Source organism: Saccostrea echinata, unplaced genomic scaffold, assembly GCF_033153115.1.
Source record: "Saccostrea echinata isolate AGI-Se365-2 ecotype Australia unplaced genomic scaffold, CSIRO_AGI_Sech_v1 ptg000034l, whole genome shotgun sequence".
In the NCBI taxonomy this organism is placed as follows: domain Eukaryota; kingdom Metazoa; phylum Mollusca; class Bivalvia; order Ostreida; family Ostreidae; genus Saccostrea; species Saccostrea echinata.
Genome location: NW_026889783.1, coordinates 6,480,201 through 6,499,229, shown reverse-complemented (window position 1 = coordinate 6,499,229; position 19,029 = coordinate 6,480,201). Strand labels below are relative to the sequence as shown.

Sequence of the window (19,029 nt, the reverse complement as noted above, 5' to 3'; positions counted from 1 at the left end):
AAATTAGTTGATGGCAATGTTATTAATAATATTATTTGTCACACATTACATTTTATCTGTTTGTTTTTAAAGTTTTGATTAAAAATAATTCCAAGACAATACATTATTTTTCAAGAGCCATCAAATACTGGTTCTCCAGAATTTTGCACATTTCTTAATGATTTCTCTATTTAAAATATCTAATATGCATCAAATGATGTGCATTTTTTAAATTGAAAAGTGGATAAAAAGCAAAATATAAACAAATCATGAAGGGACTATTTACTTTTTTTTAATGAATTCATTTCAAATCTCAGTATCAAAAAAAGAAGATCCCATCACCCAGGATAATATAAATGTGGTTATACTGAAGAATTGAAAGTTTGATGATTTCAATATTTTAGAAATATGGTAACATTGATGGTCTACTAGCATTACCACTGCTCTTTAAAAAGGATAAGAACACTGAAGGTGGAAACTCTACTTCTTTTATTTTGAGGAGAAGAGTATGTAAGTTATAGAACTTGTGTCTTCTCCTTTTGACTCTGTCAATAAAATATGTTCAATTCACTCTACTTATTATTAAGCATTTGTCAGCTTATAGCATCATCAAACATTCAATGTTTACAGCATTTGTGCTTGCAGTACTATATGCTTTCACTTTAAAATATTAAATAGCAATCATCCAATATTATAGACAAATGTAAAATTTAAAAAAAGAGATAAGATTTCCCATCAAATGATTATCATGGAAGCTCCACAGCCCTACAACCTAGGTTACTAACAAAATATATACTATAGCTGTAGCAGATTTTTAAGTCCAAAAGCAGTGGAAAAATACTGACTTAATAAGAAGCCGATTTCTGCTTAAGTAGGGCTAATATGTATTTATTTTTTCTTTAGCATAATAAATTACTCAAATGTAAATAAAATAAGCATTCTTATGACTTTAATGAACAAGCATTGTTCTATACTAGTACATGAACATGAATAATAAAAGCATACTTTTATACACATCCTCAGATTTCTCGAGTTGGTACTAGTATTAAAATTCTGTTAAATGATTGGCCAGAGAGACTACAGATTGCTGAACTATAAAGTACTGCAGAACATGAGGTCTATATTGATGCAGCTCAAACATTTACAATCAAATATAAAGGGAAACAAGAGGTCCAATGGCCACACTGCTCACCCGAGTCAAATCTCCCTGTCAAACATATTCAACAACTTTTAACTACAGTAAACTAATTGTTATGAAATTTATCAATACACTGTAATAGTCTTGTTGTTATAATGATTATTGAGAAATTCTGTGTATTCATATGCAAGTATCTATTTAACCTCAGGGTTCATAATTTATTCACATTTGGATCTACAGAACATGTTTTGCTTTCACATTTTAAAATTTTGTTAAATCTGGTCCAGTTGTTTATGAAGAGATTTTTAATGATTTTACAGATACATGTATGTTCCTACATATTGTATTTGAATCTTCAATTCTCCATTACAGCCTCTCCCTTGCCCCTTAAGAAATGGTCTGAATAAACATGAACATGTTTGTAAATTTTCCTCCAAGGTTTGGCTTTACCAGCTCAGAAGTTCTTGAGAATAAGATTTTTCAATGTCTCACCCTATTTTCTCTATTTTACTTATCTTCCCTTGAAAGAAGACATGGCCTTTTGCTTACATGAATCATGACATCCAATAATCAAGAATGGTTTGGTCAAAGTAGCTTAAAAGTTATCCAGACAAAAATGACAGATAGATGACAAACTTTGCTCAGAAAAGTTCACATGAGCCTCGGGCTCAATTGAGCTTGCAAAACAGCTTAATTCTGCAACAGTGACATACACACTATAGAAAACTGTGCAGTTTACTGTAGGTCTAGATAAGGGGTGTTGTCAGTGAAATACTAACATGTTCCTGGGGAGTTGGTGTGCCCAGTATATGAGACTGCTTTGCCTATTGCCAAAAACAGAAACAATTATACAGTACTCATGGCAGAATCATGAAATATACAATTTTTCATTAAACAATAAAACATGAAACAAAATCATATCTGTAATTCTTAATTTAAAATGATCATGGATTTTTAAAAAGATTTTTTAAAGATTAAAATTTTATGAAAAAATACATAATCGATGAATGATCAAACTTTATGAAAAATTAACTCAGTTTAAAAATACTGAACTTGAAATGTTTGGAATTTCATAACTTCTTCTACATATGTATATTTAGCTGTTCACAAGACTGAATGTTTTGTGGCTATTTATAGACATATTTGAGAAGTGTATTACTTGTGTCATTTAATGCAGTATATCACCTGACATAAAATTCTGCAATGTTTGTCAGCTTCTAAAACCAGTGTAACTACATGGGCCTTCAGTTAAAACTATGACAGTCACTATAAGTTAAGAAACAAAACTAATTTTATATACAGTATAATTTTCTTGAACTGCACCTACTTAATGTAGATTGTTGATAAATACACTGTCATATAATTATATGCAGTTGTGATATATTTATGTAAGGAACATGTGTTATTAAATTTTAAGGTGTTCACAGAATTGGTCGTGTCTGTGTTGTGTGGTTTCTAGTGCTCAAAGGAGAACATATTACTGGGTAATCAAATACTGTAGTTAATTATTATTCATTGTGTTTTGTACATGGTTAAGTATTAGATAAAAGTGGGATACAGTGGTGTACAGTGTGTTACAGTAGTGTACATTTGTGTCTACAGGGGTATACAGTGGCATACATTACCAGAAGGAAGGAGTCAGGGGGAGGACTGGAGGCCAGATAAAACTCATGTAACTCAACATCTGTAACTGGAAAAGAAAAACCAACATTAATACAACCATCCACAGATAATTACGGCACTGATAAGAGTTCTTTTCCTGTGTTATTTCATGTATTGTTTATTAACATCATTCATCAGAGAGTAGAAATTTACTTCTTCAATAATATTTTACATGAAATATACAGGTCATAAAATCATTTTTTGTATGGTTCCTGAAAAGATGTGAGATTACTACATTTTAAATCATATAACAATTCATGGACATTAATTCTGAATTCTGGATACATAATAAACTAATTGCTGCTATTTATCGTTAAACAGAAAATGCCCCATCTCAATTACATTATTTAAGTACAGAAGTACTTGATATGCAGCCCATGAACTCTGAGAGCTAAGCTGAACATGACAAGGCACAGCAACAAGGCTCATGATGTTGAACATGAATAAAGAACATGTTCATCAACTGCTCAAGACTGTGAGAGGAATTCATTTACAAATCTGTACCAATTCCAACATTACTAGTCACTGGGAAAATGAAAAGCCAGAATCCAATGAACATACCAATCAGGTTGGTGAATTAAAACTGTAAGTCATTAGTTTTTTATGCTAAGCAATGACATACATGTATTTTTAAAAAAAAAATTATGAATGTTTAATGCAATGTGAAAATCAGAAATTTTATTTTTGTGCAAAAGAAATTAGAAAAGAGATATTAGAGAGCATGAAAATGTAATTTTTTTTTTTAAATTTTCTAATCTGCAAGATTCTTTGAAACTAGAAACTAGAGAAACATTTTTAGTATTTTTTAATATTTAATATTTTTCTTCAATAAAAACCCAATATAGAAAATGTATGCATTGTTATATGTAATAGAGTGGGTAGAGATGGAACCAGCTAAGCTAAAACAGTAAAATCAGTACATACATGTACTAGTGGTGGACACTGAGGTTAAAAAAGAAGTGGACTCATCAATGAAATCAGAAAAAATCCACTACACAAACACAAAAACAATCAAAGAAAAATATGCTATATACATGTAATTTGAATGTTATCCAAAACTCATGAGAGACAACTTTACCTCCATAATCACCTGTCAGATACAACATATTGATACAAAAAATATTATAACAATTTCAAAAATTCTAAAAAGTCAATATGCAAAATACATGCAAACCTTCAAGAAAAAATTTACAAAATTTATTCACTACAATCAAGATGTGGTCAACACAGTAAATCTAGTCCTCCCTTACCTTCCCCGGCAAGTCTCCGGTTGTCCACAATCAGGTGATAGGCTATATTTAGCTGGTCATGAGGGTCATTGCTCAGTAAAGCTCTCTGGACTTCATATTCAGTCACACCAAATTTCTGTTCAAATTGAATCATCAGAATTCAGCCTTTTTCTGAGTTGTTAATATAATTTTTCATCAATCACTTGATATAATTACTGGTACTAAGTAATTTGTCTAACTCTAGTCCAAGAAATTAAAGGAAACTACAACATAATTTTTGGGATGCATTACATTACTGCTGCATTTTCGAAATAGTCATTACTGCTACATACTCATTGCTGCTATAAATTAGCATACACTGCTACATTTATATGTATACGTTACTATACAATGCCTCTTCTGTTTATTAGTCAGTGTCTTATGCATGTACCCATATAAAGTTGAAAGTTGTAAAGTTGAGAGTTGTATATATTTCAAAAATTTGTAAACATCAATGATTAAACCTGCATTGGCACAATTTGTAACAAATTTCTCAATGAAAATTAACTTATCTCACAAGTTACACATGCAACTTACCTCACTCACAGATTTCATGTATAACTTATCTCACAAGTTACACATATATCTAACCTCACTCACAAACAGATTTCATGTATAACTTATCTCACAAGTTACACATGTAACTTAACTCACTCACAGATTTCATGTATACCTTATCTCACAAGTTACACATATATCTAACCTCACTCACAGATAGATTTCATGTAAAACTTATCTCACAAGTTACACATGTATCTAACCTCACTCACAGATAGATTTCATGTATAACTTATCTCACAAGTTACACATATATATCTAACCTCACTCACAGATAGATTTCATGTAAAACTTATCTCACAAGTTAAACATGAAGTTACCTCACTCACAGGGAGATTTCATGTATGACATACCTCACAAATTTCTCGTATGACATCCATTTCTACAATGGAGGCGTCCTGGTCTTGTGGGGAAGGGAACAGGTAAGATGGCAGGTCCTTCTGAAACCACTCATGCTCCCTGTTAAAGAGTTTTCAATATAAGTCTGTATCTAAATCTATATCACATATCATCTACAGTGTGCATCTAAATCTAACCATGCCTTATCTACAGTCTATCTAAATCTGTATCACATATCATCTACAGTGTACATCTAAATCTGTACCATGTATCATCTACAGTCTGTATCTTAATCTATATCACATATCATCTACAGTGTGCATCTAAATCTGTACCATGTATCATCTACAGTCTGTATCTAAATCTATATCACATATCATCTACAGTGTGCATCTAAATCTGTACCATGCCTCATCTACAGTCTGTATCTAAATCTATATCACATATCATCTACAGTGTGCATCTACATCTGTACCATGTATCATCTACAGTCTGTATCTAAATCTATATCACATATCATCTATAGTTTGTATCTAAATCTATATCACCTATTATTTTTAGTTTGTATCTAAATCTGTATCACATATCATTTTTAGTTTGTATCTAAATCTATATCACATATCATCTACAGTGTGCATCTAAATCTGTACCATGTATCATCTAGTCTGTATCTAAATCTTTACCATGTCTAAACTACAGTCTGCATCTATATGCTCAATTATTAACAAAGAAATACATCTTCGAACATTGAAGCAAGAACTGAAAGATGAAGCATAGTTACAAACGTCATCCCATTTCCAAGACCATAATGATATCTTGTGTTGACAGTGCAAGATAACTTTGTCGGCAAAAATTAAATTGGACTGTTGAGAAGCACTGTTCATCAGTAGTTTTTAGTGATGAGACAAAAATTATTTTTGGAAACAACAGAAAAATTTGTTTGGAGATGATTCGACGAAAAAGTAAACATCATGGCTGTTTACCCTATGTGTGATAACGTGGCTGTTTACCTTATCTGGTATATCGTGGCTGTTTACTTTATCTGGGATACTGTAGCCTGTTTACCATTTCTGGGATATCATGGCTGTTTACTTTATCTGGGATATCGTGGCTGTTTACCTTATCTGGTATATCGTGGCTGTTTACTTTATCTGGGATACTGTAGCCTGTTTACCATTTCTGGGATATCATGGCTGTTTACTTTATCTGGGATATCGTGGCTGTTTACCTTATCTGGGATATCATGACTGTTTACCTTATCTGGGATACTATAGCCTGTTTACCTTTTCTGGGATATTTTGGCTGTTTACTCATCTGGGATATTGTGCCTGTTTATCTTTTCAGGGATATCGTGAGTGTTTACTCTATCTGGGATATCGTGGCTGTTTACCTTATTTGGGATATTGTGACTGTTCACCTTACCTGGCATATCGTGACTGTTTACCTTATCTGGGATATCATGACTGTTTACTTTATCTGGGATATCATGACTGTTTACCTTTTCTGGGATACTGAAGCCTGTTTACCTTTTCTGGGATATTTTGGCTGTTTACCCTATCTGGGATATCGTGGCTGTTTACCTTCTCAGGGATATTTTGGCTGTTTACTCATCTGGGATATCTTGACTGTTTACTTTATCTGGGATATCGTGACTTTTTACCCTTTCTGGGATATCATGATTGCCTACCCTATCTGGGATATCATGACTGATTACCTTATCTAGGATATTGTGACTGTTTACCCTATCTGGGATATCGTGACTGTTTACTTTATCTGGGATATCATGACTGTTTAATTTATCTGGAATACCATGACTGTTTACCTTATCTGGGATATTGTGACTGTTTACTTTATCTGAGATATCATGGTTGTTTACCTTATCTGGGATATCATGACTGTTTACCATTTCTGGGATATCATGGCTGTTTACTATATCTGGGATATCATGACTGTTTACCTTATCTAGGATATTGTGACTGTTTACCTTATCTAGGATATCTTGACTGTTTACCGGTACCTTATCTGGGATATTGTGACTGTTTACCTTATATGGGATATCCTGACTGTTTACCTTATCTGGGATATCGTGGCCCGTTTGAGGGGATCCACTTGGAGCATCATACACAGCAGACTGACCACCTCCTTGTTCAGATAATCAGGGACAGCAAATATTCCAGCTGAAAAACACAACATACACCTCTGGGAAATTCAAGCCAAGTTTACTAATTGTCATAACAAGTTTACTAATTGTCATCACAAGTTCACCTGTTGTTAAGATAACCTGTTGTCAACTTCAACTATTGTCAAGGTCACCTACAGTCAAGTTGACTTATTGTCAAGTCAACCTGTTGTCAAGGTTACCTACTGTCAAGTTAAGTTCACCTATTGTCAAGGTCACCTAAAGTCAAGTTCACATATTGTTAAGGTCACCGACAGTCAAGTTCACCTATTGTCAAGGTCACCAACAGTCAATTTCATTTATTGTCAAGTCAAATTTACCTATTTTCAAGTTCCCTTATTGTCATCACAATAGTAAATGTATTTCTTTGAACTTATTCTTATCTTGCTTATGAAATTACCTTGCAATATATTTAGAACAAAATGACAATCTTATCTTTTGTGTGTGAGAAATGTGTAATTGACAGCTTGCAAACAATTCAGTTCCTAGCATTGCATCAATCTGAAGTTTTTGTTAGTTTTGTTTTTTGACCATTGACCATTGGAATGGTACAAAATACTTACATTTAATCTTCCTGAATAAAGTTGGCACATGTTCATCATCAAATGGGAGCTGAAAATATACATGCATATATATACAACACATATGTAATATTAATTTAATGTTAACTTAATCCGTTTTAATTTAATTGTAACTTAACTTATGCACTGTACATATGCTTTTAAATTTAAGGATTGATACTGTGAACTACAAGTGCATGTATCAAGTACTTTATTCAACAAATACTAAACTTACTGTTCCACACAGCAGGGCATACAGTATAACACCACAACTCCAGATATCTACCTCTGGTCCAGCATACAGTCTAAAATAAAGCACATACATCAACCTATTTACTGAGAAACATCATAAACATCCAGGCAGGGTCACACAACTGATCAATAATTGGTCTATGTTATGTCTGAAATGTTTACATGGTTTACTCACTTTCCAGAGATGACTTCTGGGGCAGCATAGTTTGGGGAACCACAACTTGTACGTAAAAATTCACCATCATGCATCATGTTTGAGAGTCCTACAAACCATAATAAGTTTGGTATACAACCATGAACATAAAATGCAATACAACAAATGATGAATAAAATGTATCATGTATAACTTTTTTGTCTTCATCTTCAGGTAAAATTAATAATAATATTTTTAACAAGCTTTTTTTTCTCCAAAAACAGACAATGGACATACCAAAGTCAGCAATTTTAACATTGAGGTTACTGTCCAGTAGGAGATTTTCCGGTTTGAGATCTCGATGTACGACCATGTGTCGATGGCAGTAGTCCACCCCTGATATAATCTGCTGGAAGAATCGCCTGGCCTCAGGCTCCTTCAACTGCAACAGAACATCAAATCTAACATGGACTCTGTCTTTTCAATGAGTTAATACTAGATACTAAAAGCTTCCCAACTTTATCTGTATGAAAAAAAAGTTTAACTACTGGGTATTCTAAATGTTACATACATTCTTACACTTAAGACTGAGAAAAACCTATACTGATTAATAAAAGAAAACAAAATGAAATCCACCATCCCCCTAATGCTGGAGTAATTGAGGTCTCATACTTTGCCATGTTTGACAATGTAATCAAACAGTTCGCCTCCCGACACGTATTCCATCACCATGAAAATGTCTGTGGGTGTGCTTATCACTTGATACCTGCCAAAACAAACATATCAGATTTATAAATAGAAAAATCAGATATCATAACAATTACAAATCATGGTAAGTTTACACACAAATCAATGCAATTGGTCAGATTCAAGTTATCTTTTGTAACAATTTACTCAATTTTAAAAAATTAAATGATCTGCACAAATCAAAACATAGAAAATGTTTATAAGTTTACCAAAGTTATCAGTTACTGGTTCATTGTATTGTCTTATTTTATTTTTCATGTACAGTATGTAAATTTACATGAAACCACTTCAAGTTAAAACTGTATGTGACCATTGCAACGAGTACATTAAATATTCTTGTGGCACAACAAACTTGGGTAGCCACATGTGCCATCACCATTTGGCTAGGCAATATTGATATCAACACAAGAACAAATGATATTTGCATTTGTTTTTTAATATTTGAAAAATAGAAGAAAAAGTGAAAGTGAATATGAATTCAATATTGTGAAATACTGCAATATAAAATTTAATATTGTAAAATATCACAACATTTAATTTTTCAGCTGTGATACCCAGCACTACAAATTTACAATCAGTTTGTTGAAAGAAGATGGGTGAACATGACGAGCGAACAGCCTATAGTGTGACAAACATTAAGGTGAAAAATTAAATCTCAATTATATCAAAATTTTCCTTGATATTTCATCTAACATTAAAATATACTTTATGCAAAATCTCCACAATTTGGAAAAAACTCACAAAGATTGAAATTATTTGCTTATGAAATATTGTACACACACTAAAGAGGGCAAAAAGAGTCATTTTCTCATACTATAACACTATTTTTCGATATGAGTGGGTCTTCGCTCCATTTTTTTAAAAGTTAATCCTCAAAGTTTGCATAAAAGTATACATTTTTTGGTTTCCAAAAATATGGAGCAAAGACCCACTATACCTTAAAAATATACTTTTATGACATATCATTCGCATCTTTTCGAGAAATACTTGAAGTTCATTAAGTCAAGGGTCATATCACAAACATGATTTAAATGCCAATATTCATCAGGACTTGTGTAGTCTAGTGGTTAGCATGCTAGTCTCGAAAGAAAATGATACTCAGGGTTTTTATTGCTAGGGTTCGAACCCCATGAATACCACATTATTTTTTTTTATAAAAGAATAAATTTTGCCAAGAAAATTTTCCTCAGAAAAGTTTTGTTTATCAAAATTACAGAAATTTTAATAATGAGAACTTTACTCTAAATACTAAATTCACAAATTGAACATGATTTTTATATATCTGAAGCTATAGGCTTTCTGCACGCTATGTTCGCCCATCTCCTTTTTTGAAACTTTAGTATGAATTTTTTTTTTAGATTTATACTAATAATGAGATAATAACTTTTATCATTTATACCTATTTAAACTTTGATTACAACAGACATGCAGTTTGATGGTTAGTAAGAAAAACTCGAATTTTGATTATGCAAAATTTTCTACAGTTTGGAATTTACTTTCTGAGGATCAATGAAATGTATACTTACAGTTTGATTATGTGAGGGTGACGGAAAAGCTTGAGATTCTGGATCTCTCTTTTTATTTTTCCAACAACATCCAAACTTTTTATCTTTTGTCTGTTCAAAATCTTCACAGCTACTTTGTGATTTGTCAGCTGATGAGTTGCAACTATGAAAATAAAATTCTTTAATATATATCAATACATTCAAATTGCATAGTTTGACCGGTATCAGGTTTGTTCGCCCTATCTACCTGTTCGCAAGGGTTCGTTCACTCAGGGTCCGTTCGCCATTATTCTTGTTCGCCCTATATCTCGTTTGCTATATATCTTGTTCGCCATACGTCTCTTTGGCCCTAATATATTTACAGTACATATAGTAAATGTTAAGATTTATTATTAATTTTCATTCAATATTTTATGACTTAGTGTTTTTGTTTTCAAATGTTGCTACAGTATTTTTTTTTACTTACCGTAATCTTAATTAAATAATTCAAATTTGATATTAATACATTTTACATGCTTAATTGGTTTAATTATACTTAATAATGTCATTGTAATTTAGGGGATCATATCTGTGGGTTTTTTTTTACAATCTGCATTATGTTTCAAAAACAAAGGACAGAGATGTTAATTTCTGTTGGTCTGCAGGGTCTTTGATAGGACAGGTATTTATAGTGTGACCACATGCATACATCTGTTGTCTCCCGTGTGCAATTTATGTACCAATGTACATATAATTTATTTTAAAAAATCTATTGGTTCATTATTCAACTCTCTGCAATATAAATAAGGCAGACAGACCCTGTGCCAACAAGTTTTAGGGCGATCGGACTCTGGGTAAACGAGAATTAGGGCGAACGCTGTCAAGGGCAAACAAATTTTAGGGTGAACAAGTATACAATCAGCTTGACCAATATATTAAAATAGGAAATAGTGAATTTTTTTTTATTATCAAACTTCACAAAATGTAAAAGAAAACTAAACAGACATATTTTTCTCTGTAAATTACTAAATAAATATTAACACTCAATTAATATACACTCATCTTTCTCTATTTACTCTTATAATTCTACCAGGTCCGGCACAATCTCTTGATTAAGCTATATAGCTTGATTTAGCTATATAGCTTTATTAAGCTATTCAGAATAGCTTGATTTAGCTATTTTATCACACTTTTTTCTCAAATGTGTTATTTTCCAAGTATGCACAAAAAGTCGCACCTTGGTGCAGTGATGATATTCAACCTTGAACTCTTATTAAAATAATGCATGTAAAAATCACTCATCAAATTGCGTCTCCTTAAGAGGGTAACGGGACGTTTCGCCCCAATTGATGTTTCGCGCCAAGACCATTCGCCCCTAAAGACCTTTCGCGCCGAGACGTTTCGCGCCCGATTTAATCTTCATTGTCTATAACGATATAAATACGATATGTTTTAAGATAAATATTTACATATAAGGTTAATATTGACTTTATTAAAAAAGTTCTAAAGTTACTAAAAAAAAACTTTCATGTCTGTTTAAATTGTTGAAAATAGGCTTATACCATAATTAAAGGTATAATTATCCATGTGCAGATATAATTATGTTTATTCAGCAATCATAATTGTCTGATTCAGTTTTGTAATTAAGGTGTTATAATTTGGTTTCCAGTGTCCGCAGGGACTTATAGGTCCTTATAGGTCCCTGCGGTGTCAGGTGTTAAGTATAACCCATATAAATTGGTATTATTGATTGAACCAATTGATTGGATTAATATAACACAGTATAAAAGTTAAGAAGTTGATAATTGCTGTTAACAAGTGATAATTGCCACATGATTAATTGATTGATCTTCGGTGCGAACCGTCCTTGGGCGAAACGTCTCAGCGCGAATGGTCTTTCAGGGCGAACCGTCCCGCACTCTAAACTTTGTACTCAAAGTTCTAAAAGTTTTGGGGCTATATAAAGCAATTGATACAGTTACTTCTTCAATGAAATTATAAAGGAGGCCAATTATGGTCATTAAGATAATTGATTGGTAATAGTTCAGTACAATGAGAAGCAATCATACTTATCCATGCCTCAGCGCACACAAGGTTGTGTACAGTTACCCAAACAATGGAAATTCATCTTTTGCTTAAAAGTATTCAAATGCTGCAATGTTAGAACTATCTTTGATTCGGGTTGTTGATTTGATATCCCATATTACATATATATGAATAGTCAAATACTTGCGACTTTTTGTCTATTTTGTACAAATAACATTTTTGCTATTTTGAATACCTTAATAAAGCTATATAGCTATTTCAAGCTATATAGCTTAATCAAGTGATTGTGCTGGACCTGTCTACTGCAATTCATGTATTGATTATTTGTCGCATCTTTATATTGAGGATATTCACCTTACATGACTTTCCTTTTGTACAATAGATGTACATTGATTCCAATTGATCAATTTGGCCCATTTGAAAGCCGACAAGGATTTAAAAGGGTAATGAACTTCAAGTACTTGACCTACAGTATCTCATTGTACAATCTTACTTAAGGACAAAAATTGACATAGGTAATCTAAATCTAAATTACTTACTTTTAACCTTCCCAAATGTTCCAATTCCTAAGGTGTCCCCTAAGATGTAATGACCGATTTTGACTCCAGCATTTTGAGAGGACGACGATTTCTCCGCCATCTTTCAGACCTCAGAATGCCGAGCACTGCAAAAATCTCCAAAATGCAACGATTATAGTCAAAAGAAACTCAGTTTTAACGAAAAGATATTAGTTCTTCGGAGCTGAACACTTCTGCATCATAACATGTTTTTGGATTTCCTTACAACATTTAAAAAGTTGTTTTCTAACCTACATGTGACCTGTAAATCAACAACACTGGCACGTGACCAAATTTGACCAATATTTGTTTTCTCCGGAAGTTGATATACAAGTTGAAGGTCGCAATGATAAAAATGTAGTTACCTCGTAGGCTCGTAGTCTAAATAACAGAATAATGTTTAGCACAAAGGAACAACTTTCAAAGAGAACTGGACCACACGGGATTGGGCGGTTTAGCTATTTACAAGCTCTTGTAATTGAATTTCAGGATACAGACAGTCTGGGTTTGTAATTTTACAAATGCTGAACCCGATTGAAAATAATGTACTGTTAGTGTTTTTTCAATATCGATACTAGTTTGTCAGACTGTCCGTTCTCCTTCATTTCAGAGAGCAAGCAAGAAGTTTTAGCAAATTTGGGAAATTTTGCTTACGACCCAGTGAATTATGAGTACATGAGAACTTTGAATGTTATCGACCTTTTCCTTGGTAACCTCTCTCTCATATCTTTCTATCTCTCTCAGCATGTGTAACATTTAAGCACTGAATTCTGCTATTTTTGGATAACAGTACATGACCATGCAAATTGTTGTGGAAAGTTAAATAACGTTAATGAACATCTAATTTTAATTAGATTGTGTAAATGAATAATGAGAGGGAAAAAATGACAAATTAATTTTAAATGTGTAATTGTTATATATTAATTTTTTATGACAATCTAATAGTGTAATTGAATTTAATTAAATTGAGCCAAAACAATATACAATTTGGTGTTTCTAGTGTATTTATCAATAAATTCTACTTCATTTGTATTGTGTATTCTTCTGCACCATGACCTGATTTCGAGTGTGTTACAGGGAGTATGATTGTTGTAGATTTTCAATGAATTTCATATACTATTAGTTGTAAATATTTAAACATGTCACAGTGGTTATAATGTATTAATAGGAAATTTAGGATAGACTGTGATCCAGGTATCAAAAATCCTTGGATTTCCTTTTGTTTTTTTGGTCATTATTCATCTACCTGAAATTTTTTGGGATTTTGAAAAATTATTTTAGGTGTAGTGGCTTAAGTTGTATGGACTGTAGCTATTTAGCTCAGTAGTTAGACCATATGACTAGCAATGCAGGGGGTTCCAGGTTCGATTCTTAGTCTAGAATTACCTGTTAGATAAATTGATGCTGTTGACCCTACCTCTGGACGTGCAGGTGAAAGATCTGTCAGGGACTAAAGAATCTGAGTTGTGTGTCTTAAAGGGCAAAGACAATCTAAGGAGGGTGGAATGTAATGGTTTGGGCTGTGTGAACTGTGGATATTAGCCTGTGGTAGATCTATGGTTTAGGTTAGAACACCAGACTAGTAAATTTCTGGGGTCCCCTGGTCCAAGCAGCCATATATTTTCTTTTGAGTTATAGGGGAAGAAAGAATTAAGACAGCTTATTTATATAATTTATATGATATTAGATTGAACAACAAAGTTACTTTATTTGTTGAATTTTATTTTCAAAGAAAAATTTCCTGAATCTATTGCAGCATAAACTAATGATTGTAAATCCAAGGGACTGCTGATGTTTATGATATTGTAGTGTTGATTAATTGCTTTTTTGTTTGTTTTAATGCTTTAGATTGCCTGGATGAAGATGATGAGAAGTTAGTGCAATTTGGTATTGGAGGACTTTGTAATCTTTGTTTAGGTAAAAAGGAGTGAGAGCACCCACAGGTGCTTGTGGACAAACTGTGGGTTCAAGGATATTTTATTCTTCTTTTTCCATAAATAATCTTCTAGTACACATGTACAATGTATTCCATATGAAAAAATTAAAAAAATAATGTAGAATTAAAAAATCATACCCCCAGTGTTATAAAACTGCGATATGATTTTTTAAATAAAACATTAATTCTGCATAGGGTTCCTGTCCACAAGCGCCTGTGATATCTACTTGAGGATTCAAACCAGTTGTGAAAGAGGGCACATGATTCATTCAGTTAACAAACAGTTATCTACATGAGTATTCAAACCAGTTTTAATAGAGGACATCTGATTCATACAGCTAATATACAGGAATAATATACAGATAGGAGTATCAAAACCAGGTATAAGGGAGGGCACCTGACTCATTAAGGCATCATACAGGTATCTAATATGTGTTTTATGTCAGTTATCTTCTGTTATGCATCTTCCATAATCTTTGAACATTTCTCTGGAACTGCACAAGAAGTAGAAATTATTTGGATAATATATGGTAATTTTACTTGAATGGGCAAATAGTTGACAATTTTTTGCTCAAAGATTGCTTCTGATTTTACAACTTCAAATTAACTTGGCTCATGGTAACCTTTAAATACTATAAGGTCACTATCGAGAACTGTTTTGTGAATGTACAGGTTACTTAAGCCACAGAGATTATCTTATTTAAACTGAATGATTGTCTAATAGGTGAGATTGTTTCATGACCTTACATATGTAACATAAGATCTCTTACTAGATAGAAAAAGTGTTAAGATTCTGTCTAAACCATGACACAACAGTAAAGACACATTAGAAGCTCTTGCAAATGTTGTGTATGATCTTATTGTGTTAATTATGATCTGAGACAAGGACATTTGGTCTAGTTCAAGGTTACATGCATAAAAAAGTAAACTTTTTGCTCAGGATTAGTTAATCATTTATGGTAGACAGTATTATACACATGCAGATTGCTTATTTACTGAGGTCATGGTCACTGGAGAAAGTAGAAAATGTTGGTATAAAAAAGAGGGGGATTGGATTTTAAACTTGCTTATAGTCCCTAATAGTAATATGAACAACATGTAATTTCATGTCTACAAAGACCATGGACTATATATCATCAGGATGGGTAATGGTTGGAGAGTGTATTAGAAGGAAATTATTACATATTTAGTCGGGTGACTATTAAGGCCTTTAGGCATGAAATATTCTGGAGGTAGTCATTAATTAGCCTTCCAATGACTCTTAAGTAATGAACCCCATTAACATCAGCATAAATATGTTTATAGGTAGAACTTATTTATATAAGAGGTGAATGAACTATTTAAATTGCTGCCAGAAAAGAAGACTTGGCATAGTTATCTGCTCTTGAATTTCTTTTATTACTTGTTGTAATGTATTTATTTTTATGCCCTGTTCACACGGAGAGTTTAATTCGAATTAACCGTAAGTTACTGCGAATTAAATTTGAACCGCGTTCACACGGAGAATTTAATGCGAATTAGTTTAATTCGAATTAATTTACTGCGCATTAAATTACATCGCATTAGCTCCGTGTGAAAGCTAAGCGAAGCTAATTCGAATTAAATTTTGACGCATGCGTAAGGGCAGAATTAAGTCACAGGCCACATGTCGATGGTCAGATGTAGGTACTTGTGCTACTTTTGAGTGGAAAACAAAGGAAAATTATGATAATCACTAAAATGTGTTCAGACACTATGACATTCTGTCAAATCAGTGGTCAAATGTATCTGCTCGGCACAATGTGACGTGATTCGCAAAATGACGTCATAATAGCCTTACTGAATAGCCTTTCTGTAGAAATAAAAATTTAATTCGCATTAGTTTACTTCGCATTAGCTGTCGTGTGAACGCAATTTAATTCGCATTAGTTTAATTCGCATTAGTTTACTTCGCATTAATTTACTGCGAATCAAACTCTCCGTGTGAACAGGGCATTAAATCAATATCATACAGAAGTCTTCATTATCTATGATTACAGATAAAATTAACAAAGAAGAAATCTTGAAAAACAGTGGAGTTAAACTTGTTATGAAATGTCTATCTAGGTAAGCCTTTGTTCTTACCTATAGAGTAATATGGAGTTAGAGTAATACTCCTACTTTACCCTTGAATCATTTAATGAATAAGTGATCTAGAAACTTTTGTTTATAATTCTATTTGTAGGGTAGTTCAAATTTTGTGAATGAGACAACTAGAAGATTTACCTCCAACTAAATTTAACTTGACAACTCATTGCATAACATTGAATTCACATCTAATTTTTATGAATGAAAAAGACAGAGCTAATACATGTTTTTTAACTTGACTGCTTTTGTTTCTTGTCTAGCCCCAATGAGGAGACAGTCCTGTCCGCCATCACCACGCTGATGTTTCTAGTGACCCCTGTATCAAGGGCAGGTGAGTTCTACTGAACCCAGGAGAAACCTCCAAAATCTAATCCAAAGGATGCCTTGTGATTAAAATGAAAACAAAAATGGAATAGATCTAGAAATAAAAGACATCCTATTTCTCTTAGTCTAATCTTAAAGATGCCAGCTGATTAAATTTGAATAAAAATTTAAAATAAATTCACAAGATGTTTAAAAGGTATCAGTTAGTTAAAACTGTGTCATAATTTTTAACTTATGCATTTGTTGTTGAAAAAGACTGTGTTAACAATATAAGACTTTGTTGTTCCTTGTATTGTTTTCTGTTTTTTACAGAAATAACAGCCCTACCTATTGTAGAATGCATGTTGAGGTTTTCAGAATCCACAAACCCAAGGCTGAGTAACCTTGCAAAGGTTTTTCTGGAGGTAAGCAAAAATAAAGATTTAACCGTAAGTGAAACAGATTTGATTAAGTAAACTATATAACCAAAAAAAAACCCAAAAAGAATCCAAAACAGATAAGTTATGGATTTACATATACATTTCTGACATTCATGTTAATATAAATTGTGCAGAGTAAGCTAAATAGTCTGGATTTACACATACAGTGCACATCTATGACACTCAGAGTAAGCTAAATAGTCTGGATTTACACATACAGTGCACATCTATGACACTCATTCAGAGTAAGCTAAATAGTCTGGATTTACACATAAATCTATGACACTCTTTCAGAGTAAGCTAAATAGTCTGGAGGTTCTCTGATTCCATTGAAGATTAATTTCTTTATAACAACACATAGATGACATTTGATATAAGAACTCCGTTATCTGTACAATTACAGGACTATTGTGACAGATCACAGATTGAGGCTGCCAAGCAGGTCCAGGAACGACTGAGTACTTAAAGTTCATACAGATCAAAGCCTTCACACCAAAGGAAATGAAGTGACAGAGCTCCAGAAATCACAATGATACATCTGACCTTAATATTTCTATGTGAATAAGGTGCAGGAGGGGAAGTCATTGTATAACACAGGAACAGATAAAATATGAACTACTTTTTCAAAATCGGTGCCTGTTCCTATATATAAAGCATACTAAGAATTATTAAGCTACTAAATAAGAAGCACAATTGTTTCTTAGAAAATGATACAGAGATGTTGTGGATTCTAACATAAGATAATAGATATTATAAACACTTGAAGGTGAACACAAACTATAGACTGAAGATGGTAAATTATTAGTGGACAGAAGTGGGATGTGATTGGAATCATTGGATGTTATGTTTTTGTGTAACGCGTGCAAAGTTTATGTAAAAAAATCCTACCAAAATTTTATAAATATGTCCATAGGACATGAATGTCCACCGGGTGTATAATAGTAATGCAACAGGAAAATTTGTATGATTTGTATTAGTGTATGAAGTTTGATGAGAATATCTTGAATAGTTTATGTAAAATTGAATTGAAATTTTAAAAAAAATGGAAATAGATGATAAATTTTCACCAAATTTTGTATAAGTGCATAAGCTTACATAAAAATATGTTAAATGGTTTCTTTAAAACTAAGCAAAATGCAAACTAAAGAAAAGTGAGGTCAAGGTCACAAGAAAGTGCAAGGTCAAAAGTTTTTGATACAGTTGAATAGCTCTCACTAAAACATATCAGCATATTAAGTTTGATAAAAAAAAATATTGTGAATGGTTTCTTAAAACTGAGCCAAACAATAATTTAAGAAAAGTGAGGTCAAGGTCAGAGGAAAGGTCAAGGTAAAAAATGTTG

The 19,029-nt window shown here is 32.5% G+C and overlaps 2 protein-coding genes across 16 annotated transcripts in view; one reads left to right on the top strand and one right to left on the bottom strand.

Annotated features, from left to right (window-relative positions):
- The window catches only part of LOC133199649 (5'-AMP-activated protein kinase catalytic subunit alpha-2-like), a 24,779-nt gene extending 11,411 nt beyond the window's left edge, over positions 1-13,368 (bottom strand). For 2 of the 14 annotated variants that reach the window (XM_061335514.1, XM_061335515.1), the window contains exons 1-12: positions 12,885-13,106; positions 10,342-10,483; positions 8,741-8,834; positions 8,366-8,510; positions 8,111-8,198; positions 7,919-7,988; positions 7,687-7,735; positions 7,016-7,121; positions 4,959-5,064; positions 4,030-4,144; positions 2,743-2,807; positions 1,897-1,941 (exon numbers count right to left, since the gene is read on the bottom strand). In XM_061335514.1, the coding sequence (XP_061191498.1) occupies positions 1,897-1,941; positions 2,743-2,807; positions 4,030-4,144; positions 4,959-5,064; positions 7,016-7,121; positions 7,687-7,735; positions 7,919-7,988; positions 8,111-8,198; positions 8,366-8,510; positions 8,741-8,834; positions 10,342-10,483; positions 12,885-12,984 (1,125 nt within the window). In that variant the 5' untranslated portion in view covers positions 12,985-13,106. Of the gene's footprint in view, positions 1-1,896; positions 1,942-2,742; positions 2,808-3,703; positions 3,722-3,857; positions 3,870-4,029; positions 4,145-4,958; positions 5,065-7,015; positions 7,122-7,686; positions 7,736-7,918; positions 7,989-8,110; positions 8,199-8,365; positions 8,511-8,740; positions 8,835-10,341; positions 10,484-12,884; positions 13,108-13,153; positions 13,246-13,267 lie in introns of those variants that run through there. The other 12 variants (XM_061335519.1, XM_061335520.1, XM_061335510.1 and 9 more) reach the window with 11 other exon arrangements.
- Positions 13,291-19,029, top strand: LOC133199651 (armadillo repeat-containing protein 7-like). Of its 2 annotated transcripts, XM_061335522.1 has the most exons (7): positions 13,291-13,407; positions 13,513-13,611; positions 14,751-14,819; positions 16,857-16,923; positions 17,205-17,275; positions 17,581-17,672; positions 18,091-19,027. In XM_061335522.1, exons 1-7 carry the CDS (start codon positions 13,299-13,301, stop codon positions 18,151-18,153), a joined length of 570 nt encoding a protein of 189 aa, XP_061191506.1. In that variant the 5' UTR covers positions 13,291-13,298; the 3' UTR covers positions 18,154-19,027. The 2 variants fall into 2 exon arrangements, with proteins under 2 accessions (XP_061191506.1, XP_061191507.1); XM_061335523.1 differs by lacking the exon at positions 13,513-13,611 and having other exon boundaries at positions 13,295-13,407; positions 18,091-19,029.